General features: G+C 41.6%; 1 protein-coding gene across 2 annotated transcripts in view; it reads right to left on the bottom strand.

The window, feature by feature from the left end:
* Positions 1–604: 604 nt before the first annotated feature.
* PRPF18 (pre-mRNA processing factor 18) overlaps positions 605–19,983 on the bottom strand; it is a 52,158-nt gene continuing 32,779 nt past the window's right edge. The window contains exons 10-11 of one of the 2 annotated variants that reach the window (XM_061126260.1): positions 17,965–18,120; positions 605–2,954 (exon numbers count right to left, since the gene is read on the bottom strand). In XM_061126260.1, the coding sequence (XP_060982243.1) occupies positions 2,874–2,954; positions 17,965–18,120 (237 nt within the window). In that variant the 3' untranslated portion in view covers positions 605–2,873. The remainder of the gene's footprint in view (positions 2,955–17,964; positions 18,121–19,983) is intronic. The other variant, XM_061126262.1, reaches the window with a different exon arrangement.

Genomic DNA, 19,983 nt, shown 5'->3' with positions numbered 1-19,983 from the left:
GATCTTCCTGACCCAAGGATAGAACCCAAGTCTCCTGCATTGCAGGCGGATTCTTTACTGCTAAGCCACTACCGTATTTACTGTGGTCAAATCCCAGGACAATCTAAAGTGCTAAAGGGGCCCAGGAGATCATCAGAAGGAAAAACTTAACATTCAGAAGTTGTACTGCTTATCAACCCTATCTTCTATTCCTCCAAATTCTTTTCAGAGACGCAGTGCATCCTAAATGCTCATACTAGCGACAACCGCCTTCCCAGCTCCGGTCTGTTGGGACCTTCCCCTTCTTCCTACAAGATCCGGGCTGCCCCCCTCTCCTCTCTATGTGTCAACTGTTTCTAGCCTCAGTTTTCTTTTCCTAGTTTTTCCCCAAGGGCTGAAGTCACAGCCATGACCTCCAGACTGCCACAGCCCTGTACTGCAATGCTGAAAAATACTGCTGTCTTTGCAGTTGGCAAGAACACTCCTAAGAAACATGGGATTTACTTTTGAGGGAAAACCAGTGTTTTATTAGATTTGAATCCAGAAAGACACAACTCCTTTGGAAAGGAGTCTGGGGAGGCGGGGAGGAAGAGAGAAAAGAATATACTTATTTCAGGAGTGTGACTGATTTTAAAAGATAGGCCTTTATTGTTTTAGAAACAGCTAAAAATTAGAAACATGTAGCATCTGCTGCACTATAATTTTCATGATTTGGAGAATGAGAGAGGTCATTTTTTACTAAACCCCCATGACAGGTACAGTCCTCTGAAGACCTTTAACTTCTGGGAAATAGAAAACTTCTCTACGAGGAATCTACACCTTTCAACCTGCCTCCCTCTACCCAAGCCCTAAAATGATTAACACTCACAGCACCACAGAATACCTTACATATTCTTTTTTCCCTCAAACCATCTACCCATGCTGATCAGTTCTAGAAGGTACTGGTGTCACATGATGCAGTTTCTTCTCTGTGTGCAATATTAACTCACAGCAAATGGGACGACAACACAAAATAAGCTGACTACCATAGTGTGGCCTGCCTATGAATTAAAAAAAAAAGTGATCTGTGGAGTACTCATTCAACAATATTTATAAACAAGTTCTATACAAGACTATATAACTGAAGTCTACATTGTTGTCACATCTTATGAAAGTCTGTCTCTTATTGCTCTAGTAAGCTTCCTTCAGTCTTAATTAATTTAATAAGAAATGGTTTTCTAAAGCGGGGTGAAGGGCAAGGAACACTGATTTAATTCAGGACAGCAGGCCTCAGCCACCATCGAGCAAATAACCAGCGGACAGAATCAGCCCAGAGTAGCCACAGACCCCACAAGTGGCCAAAACTGGCTTTCAGGGCTTTCCAAGAAGGACCAGAATAAGTAATTGAATCCACCTGCACTCACTTAGCTGACTCCAGGCCCCACTTTCTGGGTTCTTCTAAACTCAGAAATGGCTGAAAGTGTGAGCAGCTATAGAGTGTGGATACAGTAAGTGCTTAATAAATACTTCCACTAACTAGTACTGCTGACACTGCCACCAGCAGTACGGCTGTCATCACGAGGTGAGCACACACCGTCCTGACCAGTGGTTCAGGAAAGCTACTTTGTCTTCACTCTGCCAACAACAAGAAGGACACAATTGTTATGTACATAGTTATTTGCCAGGTAGCATGCTATACAGTTTATTTTACTTAAAACAGTGATGCTATGAGGCATGGACAATGACTACCACCATCTGCAGACAAGGAAGCTGAAGTTTAGAGAGATGAAGTGCCTTGCTCATGGGTGTACAGACATACACATGCCTATGTTGCTGAAACCTGAGGTGAGGCAGTTCTGATGTCAGAGCCCCTCTCCTACCAGGAGCCACCAGCACCACTCCATCTGGTCAAGTACCATTCTATTTACCCACCTGCCTCTATTCACTGAGTCCTCTTAACTTCTAAAGCGCAGTGATTCATTACAGTTATCTGGGTGTGACACTGTGCAAGAGTCAAAAGAAGTCCTCGCTTGAGTGAAATCAGACCAAGCCCTACAGCCTGGGCAGTGACAAGAGTCCAGCACCTTTCTCTTTGGCCAGCGGGACGGAGCAGGGCCAGCCATCCACCACGGTCTCGGGAGGACGACATTAGCAGGCAGTCCTACTCTAGGAAGAGCCAGCAGCAGCCCTGACAATCCATTTCCTCATCTTGAAACCTTGATGCCTGGGGTTACTGAATTTGAACTTCTGTTGGTTTAATATACCATCTTTGTTTTCCAAACTTCTATATCCTGTTAATCTGTTCTGAGAGATGACCAATACTATAGCTTTAAATGTGTAGCTTTAAAGGATAAAAGCTTTAAAATGCAAGATAGACACTTAATAGTAAAAACATTTACATTCAAATATATTGCAAGGTGGCAAAAGTCAAGCAACATTTAAGGACGATCAAGTTTCATTAAATGGTTCCATATTTTTGTTGAAAAATATAAAAATATTTCTCTATAAACACAACATAAAAGGCAATGTGAAAATTACTATATTTTACAGAAATCATTAAGCCCATCCTCAAATGTTCCTCTTTAATGCTCTCAGTGCAACTTTTAGGTCTAGAGGGGAAAAGTTATTTTAAACCGTGTTCTGTGACTGTTTTAAATTTACACATTTAAATTATTGGAGAAAGTCTTTAGTACTTAATTTTTTGACTACTTAAAAGTAAGACACAAAAATCACTCTGCAGTCAGATGTGACATGAGAGCCAACACAGGTTCTTAAAACCAAGAGCTGCATTAGGTAGAACTCAGAGACCAGAAGCTCCTTTTTTCTTCTTCCCTCATTGCAACTGGTGGTAATTCCAGAAGTCCGTGCCAGGCTTCCTTAAGCTTCTCTTGATATTTACACACTGCACACAGATCTCATAGTGCATTGTACTCCACACATTTTGATGGGTCTGTAGGAAAGTGCTTCTGGCAAATGGTCATTAACCTCTTCAGTCCCTAAGAAAACAAAAAAAATAGTGGTTGGCTATGATATGATTAATTTTTTAAAATTTTTGTTTAATTTTTTATTTCTGGCTGCCCTAGGTCTTCACTGCTGTGCACAGGCTTTCTCTAGTTGTGGCGAGTGGGGGCTATTCCCCAGTGGCGGTGCAGGCTTCTCGCTGTGGCAGCCTCTCCGGGGGCGCGCAGGCTCCACGGTGTGTGAGCTGCAGCAGCCGTGGCCCCCGGCTCGGGGACACGGGCTCGGCATTGTGCTGCACAGGCCTAGGTGCTCCAAGGCATGTGGAGTCTTCCTGACCCAGGGATTGAACCCATATCTCCTGCATTGGCAGGCAGATTCTTTACCACTGAGCCATCAGGGAAGCCCTCAAACAACTCGTAAGCTAAGTGAAATCACCAAAAACAGAACAAAACAACAAGAAAAAAGCCTGCCAATCTCTGTGGTCCCAGAGGAAGCAGATAACACAAATATAAATTACTTCTATGAAGTTATAATCTAAGTTATAATCTAACTATAATCTGAGTTATAATCTAAGAGATTAAGCATCAGAGAAACAAGATTTTTCAAACATCTTACTTAAAGTCTATTGTGGGTTCAAAAACTGTCCATATTATGCTGTCTAAGGACTGGGAGTGTGGAGGGAGGCTATCTTTCAGCTCATTTCCAAGAAGGAAGACGTGCTGACAAAGACAGACCAGGGAATTTGCTTTGTTCCTGGCTTTTTATTGTTGTATCCTGTACCCTAATAGGGTATTTGCTTAAGGATAAAGACCCTTCTGGCTTTAGACCAGCTTTTCCTACTGTGAATTCTAATCATGTGGATGCAGAATTGGATCCATGAAATCCATGAAACTGTCTGCGATATCGTTAATCTAGGATCCTAAGTTTTCTTGAAGGAACAGGTGAGAAGAGAGGCAAAGCCAGGAAAGGGAACACTCTGATGAAATACTAAACAGCTTCAGTCCACAGCAAAACACAGCAAGAGTTATTATGAACCAATAAAGGCAAACTGACAGTAAGACAAGTGGGGGTCATTTTCCTTACACCGCAGGATTAGAATTTTAGGCGTTTATGTCTTTACAGAAGATAACTGTGATGCTTAGATACACTCACTAAACTGATTCTCTGACTTAAAAATAAATATTAAAAGAGTCTCCATCATAAAGTTACCATGGAATGTTTGCAGTAAGGACTGCTAGCACCCAGCACAGATTTTCAAAGGGGCATAATCTCACGATAACCTATGAATATTTTCCAAATGGAAACAAATCTTTTCAATTAGATCTCTCACGATTTTAGTTTCAAGTTGCTTGAAGATGCTTAAACCAGTAAGATAAGCTGCTTAGCTTAGCTTACTGCAAATAGCTTAAAATCAGTAGTATTCTTAAAAATAGTTTTCACTTATATAAAAATAATACATTTATTTAATAAATCTTTATTCAGGACCTACTATATGCAAAGCAATGTTCTAGACTGTGGGAATACAGCAGAGAATAAGAGAAAAATCCCCATTCTCATTGAGAATGTATTCTAATAAAGGGAGACGAGAAAAGGTGTCAGACAGACAAGAAACAAAATGCCTGTAAATGTCTAATGTGTTGAATGATGGTAAGCGCTACAGAGAAGATCAGGCAGGCAAGAGGTGTGCCTGGTGTGAGAAGTGACCAGAAGGACTCTGGCTTTCCCTGAACGCAAGAGCCACTGAAACGCTCTGAGCATCACAGTCTGGTTTGTATTTTAACTGCATCTCTCTGGGTGCTGTACAGATACTGAACAAGGGGGGCAAGGAAAGGAGCTCAGAGCAGAGACACTGCAACCATCCAGAGAAGAGAGGCTGGTGGCTGGAACCAGGTGGGGGCAGTGGAGATGGTGAAGGGATCAGATTCCAGATGTAATTTGAATATGGAACCATCACGGTTTGCTGATATGGGCTGAGAAGGAGAAAAGCCAAGGATAATGCCATGCTTTGTGTGCATGTTACTATATATACATATTTTTTAATCACATAGTTCTTGTATCAAATAATAGTAGTCCCCTGCCTCATCTTTTCCAATCCCTAATCCCTGCATCGCAAAGGCAAACACTTCAAATCTCTGAAGTGTTTCTTTTGGTATTTACTGCTGTACTTCTAAACACTACATTGATAGTGCTCGATTTTTTCTAGTTTTTATTTTTTTCTCTATCAGTACTACCAAAGTTGAAAATTTAATTTTCTTACACCTGCACATTGGCCTCACACAGTGCACACACACCTTTATCTCCCCATTCCTTCCACAAATCACAATTTTCACTGAACATATATTCAGGATATACTTCACAATGTCTACACAAATACTGTCCAAAACAGAGTCAACATCCTTTTTCTTGGGTATTTTCCCCTAACTTTTTGCTTTTCTGTGTAACTATCAGTTCCTTCTCCAACAGTGAGACCACTCCCAACATGACCAAGGACAACAGGTGGTCTGGGCCTACTCGCTGCTGCAGTCTAGATCAGCTGCATTCCAGACCTCCTCGTACTGCTACGATCCTGGAGCATCCCTTCATGTTCCATCTGGGAATTCCTTCTGCCCGGCTCGTGTGCTGGATCTTATTTCCTGGATCTTTTGTGTTTGTTTCCCTCGTTTTGGTGAAGCACATCCTCCAAGTAGACCCAACGTAACACAGTGGAGGTGTTAAGACTCCCCAGGTTCAAATCCCAATCCCACCACCTACTGGTTGTGGGACTTGGGAACTTACTTCTCCATACCTCAGTTTCCCAACTTGTAAAGCACAGAAATCATAGTATCACACTCGTATTACATATGTGAGAGAAGAGAGAATACGTACGCTAAATTGCTACAAGGACCACATAGTAATAAACAGCATGTAAGTGTCAGCTATGATTATGACTTCAGAGAATGTGACACAGAGTATGTGACACAAGCTGGACCAGATTGTTGCCACCACCTGTCTAAAAGTATCTTAAGCCTATATCACACTTGATTGACAGTTCATACAGGAACAGAATTCAGAGCTGGGAGACTGTTTTCCCTCACCATCACAAAGTCATTACTCCACTGACTTCTTGCTTCCAGTACTGGAAGAAGAAGAATGGGGGTATTTTAATTCCTGAGCCTTCTTAAGCAACCTGTTTTTCTCCAGAAGCACTGGATATCTCGTTCTTTATCTTTGGCCCTCCAATATTTCATTATATTGAGCCTCAATATGAGACTCTTCCTGCTCATTTGTCATGCATTCGGTGAGCTCTTCTTTCCATTCTAGAAACGTATGTCCTTCAATTCTGGGAAGCTTTTTGCGTTAATTCTTTATTTCCTATCCTCCAATTTCTCTGTTCTCCTTTCCCTAGAATTTGAATAGCTGCAGACCTTATAGGTTGACTCCTTCATTCTCTTATTTTCTAAACTTCTGAGAGTTCTTCATCTTCTCTTTTATCTAATTTTTAAAATTTCTGCTGTAACATTTAACTTGAGAGCTCAATTTGATTCTGACTCTTTTTGTAGCTACTATTCTTATCTCATGGTTACAACTTTATCTAAGAATACTAGCTAAATTTTTAATTGAAGGGTTTTTTTCCTTTCCCCTATACTGTAATTCTGTTACTCTCAACTCCATTCTTACTATGTGTTTTGGTCTCAGTCTTTCATATTGGAAACTTCCCCAAACACCTGATGATCCTAAATGAACATGCATATTTATGAGTAAGGCAATAAGGAGCTAAAGGAAACTCACTGAAAGGGCAGGGCTTGTCAGTGGAGCTTCACTTTAGGACAATATGGCAGTAAGCCAGTTTTTTCAGTGTTGGAATGCTAAATGTTAGTAACTGTACATCTTTTCTCTTCGGTCAGTTCAGAGAAGAACTCTTCCATTCCTGAATTGGCAGTAAAAGCCCAGCTGCCAGCATCAGAGGAACCAAGGGAGAAGAGGAAACAGAGGTCCCATTTGTCACACACACTCTCACTTGAATTGTCTGAGTGAGGAGGGAATCTCACCTTGCCTGAGGGTAGACTCCCTCAGCAGGTTTGTGTTCTGCGAGAGGGGAGACAGGAATGGGGGCCCAACTGCACAGGGAGAAGGAACCTCTGGACAACTTATCCTAACTTCAACCACTCCTTCATTTTCAGCCCCATCCCACAGTCTGGCCTTTTATAAGTGCCTAAACGTCCCACGTCCTGAGCCTTTCTAGATTCTACAGATTCCTTACTAGTGACTCCTTAGTGAGTTTCTCCCCACACAATATTAGCTGAATTGATTTTTTTTTTAATCAGTATTGTTTCCAGGAAAATATTCTGCATTTTAAGAAGTCTGATGAACTGTACATTTAATCTGGTACACTTAAGATGATAAAGCTGAGACATTACTTTGCCAACAAAGGTCCATCTTGTCAAGGCTATGGTTTTTCCAGTAGTTATGTATGGATGTGAGAGCTGGACTGTAAAGAAAGCTGAGCACTCAAGAATTGACGCTTTTGAACTGTGGTGTTGGAGAATCTTGAGTGTCCCTTGGACTGCAAGGAGATCCAACCAGTCCATCCTAAAGGAAATCAGTCCTGAATATTCATTGCAAGGACTGATGTTGAAGTTCAAACTCCAATACTTTAGCCACCTGAATGCGAAAGCTGACTCACTGGAAAAGACCCTGAAGCTGGGAAAGATTGAAGGCGGGAGGAGAAGGGGACGACAGAGGATGAGATGGTTGGATGGCATCACTGACTCAATGGACATGAGTTTGAGTAAACTCCGGGAGTGGGTGATGGACAGGGAGGCCTGGCGTGCTGCAATCCATGTGGTCGTAAAGAGTCGGACATGACTAAGGGACTGAACTGAACATGGCCCTGCCCATCAGAGCAAGACACAGATTTCCCCACAGTCAGTCCCTCCCACGAGGAAGCTTCCACAAGCCTCTTATCCTTATCCATCAGAGGGCAGACAGAATGGAAACCACAATTACAGAAAACCGATCACTTGGATCACAAGCTTGTCTCACTCAAGAAGCTACAAGCCATGCCATGTAGGGCCACCCAAGACAGCAGTCATGGTGGACAGTTCTTACTAAACATGGTCTACTGGAGAAGGGAATGGCAAACGACTTCAGTATTCTTGCCTTGAGAACCTCATGAACAGTATGAAAAGGCAAAAAGATATGACACTGAAAGATGAACTCCCCAGGTTGGTAGGTGCCCAATATGCTACTAGGGCAGAGTGGAGAAATAGCTCCAGAAAGAATGAAGAGACACCCTCTTCCAACAACACAAGAGACGAATCTACACATGGACATCACCAGATGGTCAGTACTGAAATCAGATTGATTATATTCTTTGCAGCTGAGGATGGTGAAGCTCTACAGAGTCAGCAAAAACAATACCAGAGGCAGACTGTGGCTCAGATCATGAACTCCTTATTGCAAAATTCAGAAATAAATTGAAGAAAGCAGGGCAAACCACTAGACCATTTAGGTATGACCTAAATCAAATCCCTAATGATTATACAGTGGTAGTGAGAAATAGATTCAAGGAATTAGATCTGATAGACAGAGTGCCTAAAGAACTACGGACAGAGGTTTGTTTAACACTCACTCTACAGGAGGCAGTGATCAAAACCATCTCCAAGAAGTGAGCAAGTGACCGAGAGTTGCTCAGTCATGTCTGACTCTGCAACACCATGGACTGTGTATTCTTGCCACTTCTTCTTCTTATCTTCTGCTTCTGTTAGGTTCATATCCTTTCTGCCCTTTATTGAGCCCATCTTTGCATGAAATGTTCCCTCAGTATCTCTAATTTTCTTGAAGAGATCTCTAGTCTTTCCCATTCTATTGTTTTCCTCTATTTCTTTGCATTGATCGCTGAGGACGGCTTTCTTATCTCTCCTTGCTATTCTTTGGAACTCTGCATTCAGATGCTTATATCTTTCCTTTTCTCCTTTGCTTTTCACTTCTCTTCTTCTCACAGCTATTTGTAAGGCCTGCTCGGTCAGCCATTTTGCCTTTTTGCATTTCTTTTTCTTGGGGATGGTCTTGATCCCTGTCTCCTGTACGATGTCACGAACCTCCGTCCATAGTTCATCAGGCACTCTGTCTATCAGATCTAGTCCCTCAAATCTATTTCTCACTTCCACACTATAATCATAAGGGATTTGACTCAGGCCATACCTGAATGGTCTAGTGGTTTTCCCTACTTTCTTCAATTTAAATCTGAATTTGGCAGTAAAGAGTTCATGATCTGAGCCATAGTCAGCTCCCGGTCTTGTTTTTGTTGACTGTATAGAGCTTCTCCAACTTTGGCTGCAAAGAATATAATCAATCTGATTTCGGTGTTGGCCATCTGGTGATGTCCATGTGTAGAGTCTTCTCTTGTGTTGTTGGAAGAGGGTGTTTGCTATGACCAGTGCATTCTCTTGGCAAAACTCTATTAGCCTTTGCCCTGCTTCATTCTGTACTCCAAAGCCAAATTTGCCTGTTACTCCAGGTGTTTCTTGAGTTCCTACTTTTGCATTCCAGTCCCCTATAATGAAAAGGACATCTTTTTGGGTGTTAGTTCTAGAAGGTCTTATAGGTCTTCAGAGAACCATTCAAGTTCAGCTTCTTCAGCATTACTGGTCAGGGCATAGACTTGGATTACCATGATACTGAATGGTTTGCCTTGGAAACAAACAGAGATCATTCTGTCATTTTTGAGATTGCACCCAAGTACTGCATTTCAGACTCTTTTGTTGACTATGATGGCTATTCTATTTCTTCTAAGGGATTCCTGCCCACAGCAGTAGATGTAATGGTCATCTGAGTTAAATTCACCCATTCCAGTCCATTTTAGTTCTCTGATTCCTAGAATGTTGACATTCACTCTTGCCATCTCCTGTTTGACCACTTCCAATTTGCCTTGATTCATGGATTGTTAGGATATGTTAGGAATGTTTGGATAGGAACCTAACATTCCAGGTTCCTACGCAATATTGCTCTTTACAGCATCGGACCTTGCTTCCATCACCAGTCACATCCACAACTGGGTGTTGTTTTTGTTTTGGCTCCATCCCTTCATTCTTTCTGGAGTTATTTCTCCACTGATCTCTGGTAGCATATTGGGCACCTACAGACCTGGGGAGTTCACCTTTCAGTGAACATCTATCAGAGTTCATTTTCAGTGAACAGCCACTCAGGTCTGACAGAATGAAGTCCACCGGAGAAGGGAATGGCAAACCACTTCAGTATTCTTGCTTTGAGAACCCCATGAACAGTATGAAAAGACAAAAAGATAGGACACTCAAAGACTTTTATCTTGGTGGGCTCCAAAATCACTTCAGATGGTGATGCAGCCATGAAATTAAAAGACGCTTGCTCCTTGGACAAAAAGCTATGACAAACCTAGACAGTGTATTAAAAAGCAGAGACATTACTTTACCCGTATAGTCAAAGCTATGGTTTTTCCAGTAGTCATGGGTGGATGTGAGAGTTGGACTATATAAAGAAAGCTGAGCACTGAAGAATTGATGCTTTTGAACTATGGTGTTGGAGAAGACTCTTGAGAGTCCCTTGGACAGCAAGGAGATCAAACCAGTCAATCCTAAAGGAAATCAGTCCCGAATATTCATTGGAAGGACTGATGCTGAAGCTGAAACTCCAATACTTTGGCCACCTAATGCAAAGAACTGACTCATTGGAAAAGACCCTGATGCTAGGAAAGATTGAAGGCGGGAGGAGAAGGCGATGACAGAGAATGAGATGGTTGGATGGCATCACTGACTCACTGGATATGAGTTTGAGAAGCTCTGGAAGTTGGTGATGAACAGGAAAGCCTAGCATGCTGCAGTCCATGGAGTCGCAAAGAGTCAGATATGACTGAGCAACTGAACTGAACTGAATGAACTGCCAATGTTCTAATAAAGGAATGAATTAACATGAGATAGTTAAAAATTAACCCTAACTTCGATGGAATACACCTTTAACCCAAAGTGTGATTTTCTAAAAATGTGTACTCAATAAAAATTTCTACACTTTCAATATTCATAGCCATGTATATACCAAGGCCAATCCTTCAAGAAGTGTCCACAGGAATTCCTTTCACACAAGTGTATATGATTAAAATTGGGTGGATCTAAATTACTCATTCCAGACTTTTCAATTTCTGATCTGGATCAAGCTGCTGGGGACAAAAGCAATCTCACGCAGCTTCCAATGAAGAGTCCCAATGCAACTGCCAAATGTATTCAAACTGCTCAGGCTCTGCAGGATTTAGTGGAAAATTAAAGAAAACTCAGTTTGGGATTAACTTAATCTTCTTCTCGAGTTTATGGTAAGAACAGAGCTGGTCCCATTTTTACCTCTCTGAATGTCTGTTCCATAAATGAACAGAATTACAAATTCAAAGGTTTATCATTTCATAAAAAGTAGTATCAAATGACAAGTGATAATTACATTTTGAAAATAGCACTCACCTACTTAATCCAAGTAGGTGTAAATATATGCCGAATGACCAATTTGAGGAAAGATTTTTTACAAGGACTTCACAGTGCAAGATGATCTTTTCTTTTTTTTTTTCTCATGCATGTTGTTGAGAAATATGTTAATGTCCCAAGTAAAATGTATGTTCAGCTGCCCAGCTAAAAAACATCATGGCACCAACACTTAGTGTTCTATGATATTAAAAGATAATGCAGGGCTTCCCTGGAGGCCCAGTGATAGACAATCACCTGCCAATGCAGAAGACACAAGTTCAATCCCTGGTCTGGAAGACCCCACATGCAGTGGAACAACTACTAAGGGCATGCACAACTACTGCGCCTGTGCTCTGGAGCCTGGGAGCCTCAGTGACAGGCCCGCAGGCTACAGCTACCGAAGCCTGCACACCTAGAACCCGGCTCAGCAACTAGGGAAGCCACTACAGTGGAGAAGCCTGTGCATCCCAGCGAAGAGCAGCCCCCCACTCCCCGCAACCAGAGAAAAACCTGTGCAGCAATGAACACCCAGCACAGTCAAAAATAAAATAAACTTACAAAAAAACTGTTTTGGAGGTAATATAGATGAAAGAGAAATGCCAGGAGTATTTTTCTCTAAAAATCTGTTTTAATATGCCAGGAAGTTATTAAATGGGTAAACTGTTACCAAAGTAACCTGCCTTTAAGAAATGCTTTTCCAGACCCAAGAATGCCAGAAGGCAGGATACAGCCACTTGAACCATAAATGTGTGACACAGAATCTGATGCACAGAGAGTGTGTACCAACAAACAATGATATTGTGTATCCAGCACATGGATCAAGCTGTGATTGCTCACTGCAGTAACCAATGTTTCTGTTATACCATTTTCAGCAATACATGAACATGTTATAAATTTACAAATGTTTCACAAAAACAAATCAAGCAAAGTCCAGATGAAATATGCCAAACTCTGAAATGCAGATATAAATATCTGACATGAAATGCTGGAATGATGTTTTCACCAGGGAATTTACAAACTTGAGGTTACTGGACACAACTTGCCAGAGAAGAGTATTAAGGAACATTTTGCCTTTTGGAATAGTGAAGACTTGAGAAAAATTATTTGGAATGAATATTACTCCTTAATCTTCTAATTCCCAAAGAAACATGTGTTGAAACAGCACACAGGGCAGTTAATCTACATGAATTAGGAAGGGTATCCACAGGAAAAGGAAGGGCACACTCAAGTTGGGTAATATGATGGTAGCAGTTCCAAGGATTTTACAAAGGTCTGGGCAAGACCGGGACCAACAAGAGACAGTACAGCATCCCCCAGCCGGCAATATTCTGAAGCCACGGCCCGCCTGTTTCCAAGGGGGTGAGGGATGAAAGTGGTGACTGAAAGTAGACAGAGATGGCCAGACCTTGAGGAGCGGTGCAGTGACTCCACAAGAGGAAGCCAGGAAAATAAACACTCCAAACTCGGTCCTCTCCTGCCTACAAAATGCCTTCCCAGCTCTTTCACAGCCCACCCCATTCAGAAGTCAGAGGGCAAGGGAGCCTGTCACTGTTGTTCATGAAAGCCAGGTTTCCAGGGCACAAGGGACAGGACCAGGTAAGGAAGGATGGGCTGGATCTGGAGGGCAAAACACCACGTGAGGTCAATTTCAGCTTTTTGTCCTGCTCTTCTTTACCAACAAGTAAAGAACTGTCACAACATGAACCTTTTCAAGAGATGTCTGGAAATGACTGAATTATCAAGACTAACTAATGAGGAGCTTCCTGTAATCTGTGGAGAAGCTTTACCCAAATCTGGGCCAAAGGTTACCTCTGCATTTGGCAGACCGACCAAAGTCCTTGAAGTTCCTACCAACAGTCCCATCTCACCCGACATTCACAGTTAATACGCTATCCAACTTCTCTTTGATATGCATGGTGAGAAAACCCTCCCTGTGGTGTGTTTAATTTTTGTGAGAAAGAGAACACTTCAAACAACTTTCACAGTTTAAATTCCACAGAGGTCTGCATAATACCCAAAGATGAAATCATGTTATGGTAAAGAGCCCCTTGAACTGTTTCCAGGCCAAAATACTGGAGTGGGTAGCCCTTCCCTTCTCTAGGGGATCTTCCCAACCAAGGGATTGAACGCAGGTCTCCCACATTGTAGGCAGATTCTTTACCAGCTGAGCCACCAGGGAAGCCCCAGTAAAGATCCCCTTGAATTATTTTCACCGTATTTCAGAAAACAGTTATTTCTTACCAGTATTTCTATTCAACAAGTAATTCTTCTATACATTGCAAGATTTCATTTAAGTGATGCCCCAAGACCTGGCAATATTAGCCAATAACGACACACATCAAAATAATGGTTATTTCTGATGGGAAGAGGACTTAGGCTCAGAAAAGGAATGAGGGAAACTTCAGTGATGCTGCTAGAAACTTCCTGTTATCCAGACCTTGTTTTACATCTGGATACAAAATCACAACATACATGAAGAATCACTGAGCTGTACAATTAAGATCAGTACACTTCACATGCTTCACTACTTACAAAGGTTTACTATATCTTAATTTAGAAAGAAAATACCCTATTAAGTGACTTTCACAGTTACCTCCTCAGCAAATATCTTAACGATGAAAAGGTTTGGGTTTACACATTTACTACCGTGTCAACAAACTATGGCCCCCAGGCTGCTCATCTCTTTTATACACGGAATTTCACTGGAACACGGCCACTGGCTGCTTTCACACAGCTGCGAGGTTGGAGAGTTGTAGCAGAAACCTATGAAGTGCAAAGCCTAAAGTATTTACTACCTGACCCTTTAAGAAAAAGTGGGTCACTCCCTGACTTCAACTTCAAATCATATATTTAAATAGTCCCTTTGTAGGAATAATTCAAATCCATCTCACCCTAATACCAAAATAAGAGGAGAGAGATTCAAAAGACAGCTTAGTAAATCCCTCAGTTAACTGTAATCAAGAATTGCATAAAATGCTAACATGGGGGTGGCAGCATTTTGCCTTGAGCTGCACCATGGGTTTAAGGCAGATCAAAAACTAGCACTTAATTTGGCCTCACAAACTGCTAATTTTTTGTTTTTGTTATTGCCAATATTTTAAAAATAGGAGCATATTTTTTTAAAAAAATTAAGGATTCTGGCATCTCACTAAAAAATAAAAAGATGGAGCAACATTAGAAAAATATTCCTACAAAGTAACAATGAGCTGAGGTGACACCAGTGATGCTGAGGCTAAGATGCAGCTGACACTTCATGCTGTGCTTGCACTACCACGGTTTAAATTTTTATTTTATACTGGAGTACAGTGGAACTAACAACACTGTAAATCAGCTGTCCGCCTTTCTCATCACAGAGCTGACAGGAAAATGAAATACTGCTTCTGTGTCTACATGAAAAGTAGGAAAAGACAAATCAGATCGAGGGTCAGGGACTTCTTACCACTCAGCTCACTTGTTACCTGACTATCCTGTGATTGTCAATTTGCAACCTCAGGTTTAAGCAATGGCCTCTAGGGAAAACAGCAGAGAGGATCCAGAGATATCAACAGACCAGAAAAGGGTAATAGTTAACCAGATTCTCTCAAATATCAAGTGGTAGGGATCACCCCAGTATCTTCTAAAGCAGCCCTACTCCTATTTGGGGGCAATTCTGCCTGTTAAAAAAAGTTTCTTTGTATTATTTTTGCAACCTCTTACCAGTCTACCATTGTTTCAAGACAAAAAGACTAAAAAAGGAAGAATCTTTTCCTTAAACTAATTAGAAATGCATCTTTCTTCCCACACCTTGCTGCTATTGTTTAGTCGCTAAGTCATGTCCGACTCTTGGCAATCACAAGGACACAGGCTCCTCTGTGCATGGAATTCTCCAGGAAAGAATACTGCAGTGGGTTGCCATTTCCTTCTCCAACGGGTCTTCCCGACCCAGGGATCAAACCAGCATTTCCTGCATTGGCAGGTGGAATCTTTACCATTGAGTCACCAGGGCCTTAACTGTATAGGACAAATTTAACCTCTCTTCAACCACAAAGTTCTCTCTTTATCGACAGTTACCCAGACCCCCAACAAGAGTCTCCTTTCTCAAGGACTAGAATAAAAGCCAGACTTTCACCTCTCTTGCCTCTAAGTATTCATTCAACGGGCAAGTCTTGATTGAGCACCGACCACAAGCACTATTTCTAGACTCTGAGGACACATCAGTGAGCTATACTCCTGCCTGTGGAACGTACAGTAAATTAAATTATTACGTCTCTCTAACAATGTAGCATAAGCTCTCATTAGACCTTCCAGTAGCCATACTACAATACTGTTGTACTTACAGTCCACCAAATTCCCTAATTCTACCAGATATACACTGCTCAAACTGCTCAAGCAACTGAGTTTCAAATCTCTTTATGGTCATCATTATCTTTTAGAATAAGATAAGTATTAATTTTTTAGAATCAGCCTTTTTCTTCAGTCTGTCAAGAACTTCCAGAACACAAATTTCTTCTCCATCTGAATGTACACCCTATCCCTTCTGTTTCTTACTGTCTGTAAATCTGATAAATATACCTCTCGGCAGAGCCATCAAAGTTGATCATAAAGACTGTTGAACAGGAGAGTGCTGAGGTCACTAAGAGCCCCACGGCATATCGCCAGCATCCACCCAGACAGACATGGATTCATTCCTCAGTCCTCATGGCTTCTCTCACCCAACAAGCTGAGTCTACCTGGTTACCTTATCATTATTTACATCTGTATGCAAGAATATTATTATGTTTAGGTCAAACACCTTCCTAAAGTGCAGATACAGTATGTTCACCAGTATTCCCTAATCACCTTGGGGAAAAAGGAATGGAAGGAGAAAAGTTAAAAAGAAAGAACATTGGGGTTTCCCTGGTGATTCAGAGGTGGCAAATCCGCCTGCCAAAGCAGAAGACACAGGCTCAGTCCCTGATCCAGAGAGATTCCACATGCTGCAGAGCAACTAAGCCCATGCGCCACAACTAGAGCCTGTGCCTAGAGTCCAAGCTCATGACAAGAGAAGCCACTGCAATGAGAAGCCCACACATCACAACCAGAGAGTAGCCCCTGCATTCCACAAGCACAGCCAAAACCAGCACAGCCAAAAATAATTTTTTTTTTTTTTTTTACAAAAACGAAGAACAACGGAGGGAGGTCATTGTATAGCTATAATAGTAAATACTACTCCAAAATAAACCAGAAATCTTTAAAACACTAGGCATATTTTAAAAAAGAAAAAACAGTTTATAAGATGGTAATCAAACCACTGTTTACAAAAGGCATGCTGTCTTTAAGACAGGGCTTCCCAAAGGTGGCTCAGCAGAAAAGAATGTGCCTGCTGCTGCAGGAGACTCGGGTTCAATCTCTGGGTCAGAAAGACCCCCTGCAGGAGGAAATGGCAACCCACTCCAGTATTCCTGCCTGGAAAACTCCATGGACAGGGGAGCCTGGTGGGCTACAGTCCATTGGGTTGCAAAAAAGAGTCAGACAAGAATGAGCGTGTGCTCCACACACACACACACAAAATGAACTTTTATACACACTACAGCTTTGGCCATGGTAGAGCTGAAGACAATCAGTAAATTTAATCACTGGAAACAATGTTCTACTGTTAAAGCCAAACCACTTCTTCCCCCAACTAAAAGCTTTTTGCCTTCAATACAGTCAATGATGGTTATTTAAAAAATGGAAATGTCTTTGATTTCCACAACTATATCTGAACTCTAAAATTCTACCATTCTCATTAGGGGGTCAAGTTGAAATCATATTTTAAAATGTTAATACATATGAATAAGGCACAAAGCATGACATGCAAAATAACCTTTAGCACTTGGAACTGAAATGAAATAAAATGGTAATGCATGAATATGATAGTGACTGTTGTCCGGCACAAATTCTGAAAACATGTTATGCATTTTAAGTGAATCTTATACTTTAAATAAACTTTGAGTTTCATCTTCAAGCTTTAGCGTTAACATCCAGCAAAAGTCATTATACAGACACAACCTGGGATTGTTGATAACTTGGCAAAAGCTAGGTTATAACTGAGGTTTTTCCCCCCACTGAAAACAAAAGTTTAACCCAACAGCATTATTATCAGGTTTATGTGAGGCACAATAACTTTAAGAAAATAACCTATAAATACTTTAAATCTATTTGTGTAGAGAAGTGTTGTTATAAATTATTTAAAAAACACTACTAGCCAAATTTTGACTATTCATACCTTTTTAGTCTAGATGTTAAACCTACCTTGAAAATAACAAAACTGTGACTTATTGCAAAATATTCTAAATTCATCATTTTTCAGTAAATTCCCAAAGCAAACAGTAATAGCTTTATTTCACTACTAAGGTAATTAAAGCACAACACTTGACTCTGTCTTACATCATCTATGACACTTAAAAGGTTTCTGTTTTACAGTTCAGTGAAGGTGTCTTAAATATAAGCACTACTTACACAAAGTGTGGACTTGCACCCTGTCATGCTATATCCTAGTGCTGTAATTCTCCTTCTCTCAAAACTCAGTTTGAGAAGTGGGGAATGTTAACCTCCAGAGCACTTCGCCCTCCAAACTACTTACCTGAATATATTTCCGCTGTGTCTCATCGTTTAAAACATGTGCAACATGCTTGGAAAAAATCTTTTCCCTGCCAGTTCTGGCATGGATGCCAACCATAGTGACACCAATGGGCCAAGGGGCGTTTCCAATGGCCATCTGAAGATAGGCATCATTAGCCTAAAGAGAAAGTTTAAGTAGAGATCAGAAAGGCAGAAATATTCTGTTCGTCCAAATTTTTCATTTAAAGTATTTCACAGCCCTACATGATGTAATTTTCATCCATTTCTTAGGCATGTTGAAAATATTACTATTCCCATTATTCAAACAAAAGAAATTAAAACAGGGGTGACTGATTGCTTGCCCAGGACCACAAATGTCTGTGGAGAAACAGAAATCAACGCTAACTAACCCAGTGAGTAAAAAGACAAACATTCCTTGCAGCCTTCAGGCATTAAATTTTAATGCAGCTCAGCTCTGGAAGTACTACATAGGTAACCTGATGCACTGATAGAGACTCCAGTCTGAGTCTCTGTTAGGCCTGGTCTTCTCCATAGGTGGTCACAGGGAAGACAGCGGCTAACTAGTTTTTCACAATCCCACCTGAAGCTACATCCTCTCCCCACACAGCAGTGTGGACCTCTGGAAGTAGTGTGGGCTCTGTGTGCTGGGACTATCACATTGGTCCCAAAGCAGATGTGTAAACAGATTAAAAACTGGCCCTCAAATAGCTCAAGGATGAGATCGTTTCACTTTGGCCCCCCCGAAACCTCCCACTTGCCAAGAATCTTAAAAATAAAAGCTACAGTTTCCCTGGGGGCTCAGTGGTAAAGAATCCACCTCCCAATGCAGCAGACACGAGTTCGATCCCTGGTCCAAGAAGAGCCCACGTGCTGTGGAGCAACTAAGCCTGTGCACCATAATTGCTGAGCCTGTGCTCCAGAGCCGGGAGCCGCAGCTACTGAAGCCCACGGGCCCAGAGCCCACGCTCAGCAAGAAAAGAGGCCACCACAGTGACAAGCTTGCCCGCCACAGCTAGAGAATAGCCCCCGCTCACTGCAAAGAGACAAAGCCTGTGCAGCAATGAAGACCCAGCACAGCCAATGAATAAATAAAATTATATTTAAAAAATTTTAAGGCTACAAAATGAGAAGACAGAAAGCAATGAAGACAAACGGTTTTTTCTAAACCAAGCGTGGCTGCTCGTGGAGGGAAAGAAGGAAAAACACAAAACAGAAAGCAAGTAAATTCTAGAAGACCCAACGGTGTCAGAGAGGCTTATACAGCCAGGACTCAAAGAGATTTCAATTTTAAAAATCAAACACCTATGAGATTGATATAATGTAGAATTTTAGAAGGGCATATACACATTTTTTTTATCACTGATACTTGTGCATGAGAAATCACTGGATATTAACTGATAAAATTTTCAATATTTGGTTTCCCCCAATTTTCAAAGAAAACTGTCCAAATACTAAAGTTTTAGTTCTGTCTGTACTTTATATAAAATAAATTTTCACCAGCTTCTCAGATAATATATGAGAATGAAAAAAGTACCAAGGAGAAGCCATGGTCTTGCACAGACAAGTGACCTGAATTCTCTCTGCAGTGATGGTGACCTTATCCATCCATCTCAAGGGGATCACCCTTCGTAAGCAACAGGCAACTCACAGAAACTACCCAAAATTAAAGCTGACACTCATAAAACAGAAACACTTTCTTTGACTAACAAACTGGCCCTCAGGCAGAGGGAGTAGCTCATCAGGGAGCCCTCCAATCAGCCAGGATCACCAAGCTAAGGACAGACACTCAGAGCACGGCGATAAGCAACGGCTTCCCAGCTTTCCTGGTAGAGCCTGTCTACTGCTCCGGAACTGTCACTGAAGGTGCTGCCGGAAGTCCTCCCCTCCTCCTCCTCTCTTGGAAGGCACAGCCCATGGAAGCCTCCCTCCTCAGACTTGGCTGACAGCCCACGAGCACAGGCATACTTCCAAGGCCGCTAGCGGTACAAGGGGCCCTTCTCTTCCTGTTCATCACCACCAA

Source organism: Dama dama, chromosome 23 (genome assembly GCF_033118175.1).
Source record: "Dama dama isolate Ldn47 chromosome 23, ASM3311817v1, whole genome shotgun sequence".
Classification (NCBI taxonomy): Eukaryota; Metazoa; Chordata; class Mammalia; order Artiodactyla; family Cervidae; genus Dama; species Dama dama.
Note: the sequence above shows the minus strand (reverse complement) of the source record. Positions and strands in the feature narration are given on the sequence as shown.